The 6,415-nt window shown below is 35.7% G+C and overlaps 1 protein-coding gene across 1 annotated transcript; it reads right to left on the bottom strand.

Moving 5' to 3' along the window:
- Window positions 1-994: 994 nt before the first annotated feature.
- Window positions 995-2,218, bottom strand: LOC112170957 (UPF0496 protein At4g34320). Its single transcript, XM_024308221.1, has one exon. The coding sequence runs from the start codon at window positions 2,216-2,218 to the stop codon at window positions 995-997; it is 1,224 nt and encodes a 407-aa protein (XP_024163989.1).
- Between the last annotated feature and the right edge of the window lie 4,197 nt (window positions 2,219-6,415).

Here is a 6,415-nt window from a genome sequence, read left to right as displayed (position 1 = left end):
GATCATTTCCCCTTATATTAAAGTATCAAAGAAAAATGTTATCTACATACCTCTCTCTATATATCTCCAATGGAGTAGTTAAATTCGACATTTAACTACCTACAACTATTTTGTGAAGCAAAATTGAACTCTTGTAGAATAGTTGTAGCTAGTTAAATTTAACTTTTGGTAAAATGACTAGTTAGTTTAGCTAGAGAATCATGAATAGTCAAAGCAAATGTTATATTTCTGTCTCCTCTTTTTGTCCATATGTTTTTTATGATTCAATAAAACATATCATATCACTTACAGATAACTACTATTGTTAGAGTAAAATTATTAAATCAATATTTATATTTCACAATTTTAATTAATTTAACTAAAATGTTACTTCTACGATTAAAGATGTCCTTTTCATTTTCTGCCTTTCCTATTCTTGTGTGCCATGTCACCCATGTGAATGATGTGGCCAAGATTGCTTGTGTCAATATATCATAACTCGAACCCAATCTAATTGATAAATGTGCCAAAATATTCAAACTCAAATCTAACCCAAGTATCAATCAAAAAATTATTTTGGTGAGTTGGGATTGTTGGGTCTATTTGGGCTTAAGAGGCTTAATTGATTTACAGCTGGATTTGCGCTAGGATACATTGGCAGCTTCTGTACTTTTTATGTTGTAGCATCTCAAAATTTTGATATATTTAAATTTGAAATTTTATAAATTTCTAACTTTTTTTTTATATCATGTCTATTGAGTAGGTCATTATCTTGATTTAACTCTTATTATGAAATTAATAATTGACTTATTTTATTCAGAGTTAAAGTCGTAATTCAAAAAAAGAACTCCAATAGATATGTATTTACTTGCATTTGTAATATTCACTGAAAAAATTAAGCATGAAATTACGAAGTTTGCACCCAAGAAAAGAAAAGAAGTCACACCATAAATGAAACAATCTAATAATACTGAAACAATTTAAATGGACAGAAAATAATGATTAATCTCTAGTACTATTTCTTGATCTTCGTCTTTAACACTGGGCTCCTCTTCAATTCGTCATATTCCCTTTGAACCTTTTTGCTTGCCTTCTCTACAACCCTGAGGCAGTCCTCTCTTTTCTTGTCCAATTCCTCAATTGCTTGGTGAAACTCTGTCCGCTTTTTTTCAATAATCTCTTTCTCATCAATTTCCACATCTACTCTTCCCTTATCATTTGCAGAGCATAAATTGGACAACACTGGATCATTCCCCTTTGCAATGACCTTCTCAACAAGACAAATGATGTCATCCAACTCTTTAATGGCGACTCCGGTTCCGGCTTCCATCGACTGAATTACACCCTTATGTGCCTCCAGAGTTGATTCACAATCTTGAATCAAAGTGAGAAGCCAGTGTCGTCCCTCTTTTAATACTGACGAACAAGCATAACCAACGGCACCACCAGCAATAACTCCGGCAATACATGGATGAGTGGTCAAGGCTGACGCAACTGGCGGAGCAGCCATAGCCGCCGCCATGATGGTGCAAACAAACAGACCAGACAACATACCTATGAACACCACATTTACGACCTTCTTTAAAGTACGAGTACGCTCCAGCTTCTTATCACACTTCTGAATTTGATCTTTCAACTGGTGAAGCATGTCTGTGTGTTGGTCGCGCAGGGATTTCACTTTTGCAGCTACTGCTTCAGCATCAAGGCGATACTTCCTCACAGACTCGTTGAACTTCTTCGACACTCCCCTCTCAAGCACATTTGTAATGCATGAATGGACCGCACGAGCCGAGTCGATGAAAATTCGCAATTCCGCTCCGCAGAGTTGATGCGTCTGCCCGCTATTGTTGGTGTACATTTTGATCAAATCATCTAAGATCTTCTCATTCTCCGTCATCGCCTGCACATCCTCTGCCTCACGTATCTGTGTTATGGATGACAAGATTACCTCCTTCATCTTCTCGTCGGAATCCTTCAGATACTTTAGGTATTTCTCAAGCCGATCAAAACCGGTACTGCAGAAGACTTCTTTGGCGCTGGAGCTGAGTTCGGCGTCGAAGTCTTGCAAGTCTTTGTCATCTTTGCAATCCGCCTGATACGATCTCATCAAGTCTTCAAAATCCTTGCAGAGGTCGCCAGTTGGCCTTGATTCGGCATTGATGGGAACAACCTTAGCAAGGGATGTCTTTCGCTCCAAACCGGCACGTCCGCTCTCTGGCTTTGCTTGAACACGGCCCATTTCGGAAATACACCGCCAGCGAAAACCCGAATTCTAATTCTCTTTGTTTGTGTATCGCACTGCTGTACGTTTCACTGTTTGCCTCAAGAATTTGGTCCAGACAACTGCCTCAGGGCTATATATACAATTTCCCCAGGAAATGTCCTTCCAATTTCCCAGGAAATGTCCTTCCAATTCTTCCTCCCCACCTAACTTGCAAGTTGCTAGTGCGGTAGGCGGAACCAGGATTTGTATCTTGGGGGGTCCAGTTATAAACTAAATTTACACGTATAACAGTAATTTTGGTAGTCTTTTTGTTTTTAAAAATTAAAAGAGTTCTTTAATCAAAAGTACCCTATCATGTAAAGTATTTCATCATTAAGAAAAATTTATCGAATATGTCCCATAACTACAATTAAATATTCAACCGTAAAAAAAACGAAATTCATTTTAACGCAAAAAAAACTTAAAAATTAATAGCGAATCAAATATGATTATTGTTTGCTTTTTTCTCTTTAAACTTTCCTTTCAAACCATAAGCAACGGTGGGGAAGTTTACTGTACTTAGAACATTTCATGTATTTTGGTCTAACTAACCAACCAAAATAAGTTTCCTCTTTTTGTTTAGTTTGAACTTATGTAGGATTACATTGTGAAGCTGTGGGCTGAGATTTTTTTTTTTTTGGGGGGGGGGGGGGGGGGGGGGGGTTGTCCAATCATATGAATTAACACAGTTCTCCTCGTCTTATATGGTTATATTAGCTAGTAAGACTGAATATGCAATAATAGTAAAGGGGGTCCAGACCCCTGCAGGCCTTTACACAGTTCCGCCCATGGCGGTAGCCGTGTGGAGCTTCTCTATCCAATTTCCCAGGAATGTTCTTCCTCTCCACCTGACTTGCAAGTTCATAGTGTCGCAACCGGGAAATTTACTTGCTCCATCATAAAGCTCGACTACTTTTGCACTCTTATTTTTGTTCTTTTTGTAACCGGGAATTTCTATTAATCAGTTTGCTGTTGTTTTCCTACTTTTCCTCCGCGTAATCTAATTTCAGCCTCAAATAGAAAATAATCACATTTTTCTAGAGTGATTTTTGAATTTATCGGAATCTTGAAAAACAAAGTGGTTTTGTAATCATTCAATTGTGAACAATTTTGTATAACCAACATTATATATACATGCCTAGTCGAAAGAAAAAAACATTATATATACAATTATACATGGAGGCGTGTTTGATATTGGTTACGGGGAGTGAGGAGGTAGCGCTAGCTAGGGGCTTGGTGTTGGTATACTAGTAGAGTCACAGTGTGAAAGCAAACCATAAGAAAGGAATTCAAAACATATTTTTCATTTCATACCCAGGAAATGGGTGCAGGCGTGCAGCTTACGATTTAAAGTTCAAAGAAAAGATTCCTAAATCATGGATTGGTGACAAGTGCAAATCCTAGAAATTCTTAACCAGAAATAGTACTATACTAGGCATCGACCCCCGCGCAATACTGCGGGTTCGTTATATGTCTAACTACAGCAATTACAAACGTTCCAAATATTATATAAGTAATTAAAGTATCTTCCACAGTTCCAAAATCTGGTTTGTAAATCAGGAGTCCCGTTTCCCTGGTCAGCTGATTATTTGGTCACTTACCGTCCGATTGAACCAAAATCTGGTATGTAAATCAGGAGTCCCGTTCCCCTAGTCAGTAGCTGACCAGGGATTATTTGGTCACTTACCGTCCGATTGAAAATCGGACGGTTGGCAGATCTTTCAATCGGACGGTTGGCAGATCTCATCCCACATTTCAATCGGACGGTTGGCAGATCTCATCCCACATTTCATCACTTATCTGTCAACCGTCCGATTGAAATTAGACGGTAAATGACCAAATAATCTTTGGTCAGTTGCTGACCAGGGGAACACGGCTGTGTAAATCAGATATGTAGATATTGCAAAAACAAAAACAGATATGCTGACCAAAGTAGGTTTTTATGTACATAATGCAAAAAATGGTTGGGCTTAGCAAAAGGGTTCTATGTTTGTAGTTAGAACCAACAATTTTACATTAACTCTGATTTGTCTTCAGTTGGTTCTGTCATGTCTGTTGCATCTTTCTCATTTGAGTGGCTGTCACTCACTGGAAGTAAGAAATAATCATATTAACATGGAAGTGGAGTGAAGGATTGAATGCATATGCAAATTGTTGATTTGAAATCTGAGATTGACATGTAAGAATTAATGCGGTGAAAGCTTATGAAAGACGGACAGAAGGACAACCGTATTAAAAACATAAATAATGTATGTTTGTAAGAGAAGTTGGACCTCTATATTTCTTTTTAGCTAGCTAGAGCTAATCATCGCAGTTTCATGATGAGAGAACTCTCAACCTTTCCATGCGAGGGCCTAAGGATGAACAATAGAATGCTATATAAAAATTAAGGGCAATGATATAGGGCCTCAATGAGGCCTAAGATTTGTGGCCTCAAATCCTAGGTGTCATGCCACATAACTAACATAAGTAAACAAAATTTTTTTTTCAATTCCATATAATATATCTTGCCACATCATACTATTTCAACACCAACTTTACCCTTCTACATTTCCTTTTAGATGTTAATTAGGGGGTGAATCAATTTCATTAATGAATTTAATTAGATGACAAAAAAATATCAGCTATTAATTATATATTAATTTAAGAGATATGTCTACAGATTCTTTGATCAATATTTTTCTTCATTTTATTAAATTATTTCCTTTAATTTTTCTTCCCAAATGGCATTAATATATTGAATTATGTGTCAAGAAATAGACGTTAACTTTTCTTTCCAAATATTGATTAATTTCATCCACAAAAATATAGCATTAGTTAATTGAATTTGAGAAATACTTATGTCTAAATTAAGAGGTATGAAAAAATTACACGTTCGCAGCCATTAATTAACATTTACAATCTAAATATAAGGGAAAGACAAACAAAAAATAATAAATTCAGATTTAACATTTAAACCCTAGCTACATAAAGAGAAAACAATGAACAAAAAAATAAATACAATCATATGAATATGTATTTTTCACCTTATATTTTCAAAATTTGCAGGAACTTAACAAAGGTTGAATTCATATACATGTGTTATACAAATCTATTAATCGAATGTACGTGCAAATCTATTAACTGAGTTACATGAAATTTTTTCTACTCTTGATTGAAGAAAAAAAAATTGTTGTTTAAATCTAAGCATAAGTGTAATGAAAAAAAAATGAAAGAAAGCCAATTTTTTTTTTTTTAGAAGAAAGCCAAAATAATTTAGAGTCATTAGATTTTTGAAGGATAAGATGGTCTTTTTCTCAATAATGACATGGCATGATTTGACAAATAGGTGATTTGTGTAGATAACATGACATGACACCTAAGATTGAGGCCACAAATTTTAGGCCTCATTGAGGCCACAAATCATTTTCCAAAAATTAATTATCGATCACTTTCAACTACCACAGAAGATATGCAGAGTAATCGCATTTAGTAAGAAGCAAACTTCATTTGCATGCAGAGCCCACGAATTTAGCTCTGATTGTCAGAGGACCACAGAATGCCCTTTTCCAAGGAGACAATCCAACAGTTGTGCCATGTATGGTCAGAATTGTTAATACACAGAAAAGAGAAAACCCTACATTAGTGTTTCATCTATGGTGGAATGATATTATAACAATTAAAGGTATACTAAACATATTACATTACTGAAAGGGTATGCTATAGGGAAAAAAAAAACCACCAGAAGTAATCCTACCAAGTAAGACCCTTTTGCACCAAGACTCGGTCCATATCAGGAACATACAGCTTGAGGAACGATCTAAGAGGAAAAATACACATGGAAGATAAGATAATAGTAGTGCATACTGCATACAAAGGCGTAGCTACACATGGGCTCCGTTGGGCTACAGCCCACCCCAGATTTTGAAAAAACATAAATTTGTAACTTAATTATGTTTTAACAGATTAAATATTAAAAATTAGCCCACCTCAAATTTCTATACTTAGCCCATATGTTATTTCTTTTCTTGGTTTAGTCATACACTAGTCTGCACTCACATGCTATGCATGTGTACGAAATTTTTTTGTTTGTTTGTTTTTATTTTATTTTTAAAAGGTGGGTAGTTATTGCAGAAGAAATAGATTCACAGTTATTGCAGAGAGAAAATAGTGGGAAAAAAAGTGGGGGTTGTA

Source organism: Rosa chinensis, chromosome 6 (assembly GCF_002994745.2).
Source record: "Rosa chinensis cultivar Old Blush chromosome 6, RchiOBHm-V2, whole genome shotgun sequence".
Taxonomy (NCBI): Eukaryota; Viridiplantae; Streptophyta; class Magnoliopsida; order Rosales; family Rosaceae; genus Rosa; species Rosa chinensis.
Note: the sequence above shows the minus strand (reverse complement) of the source record. Positions and strands in the feature narration are given on the sequence as shown.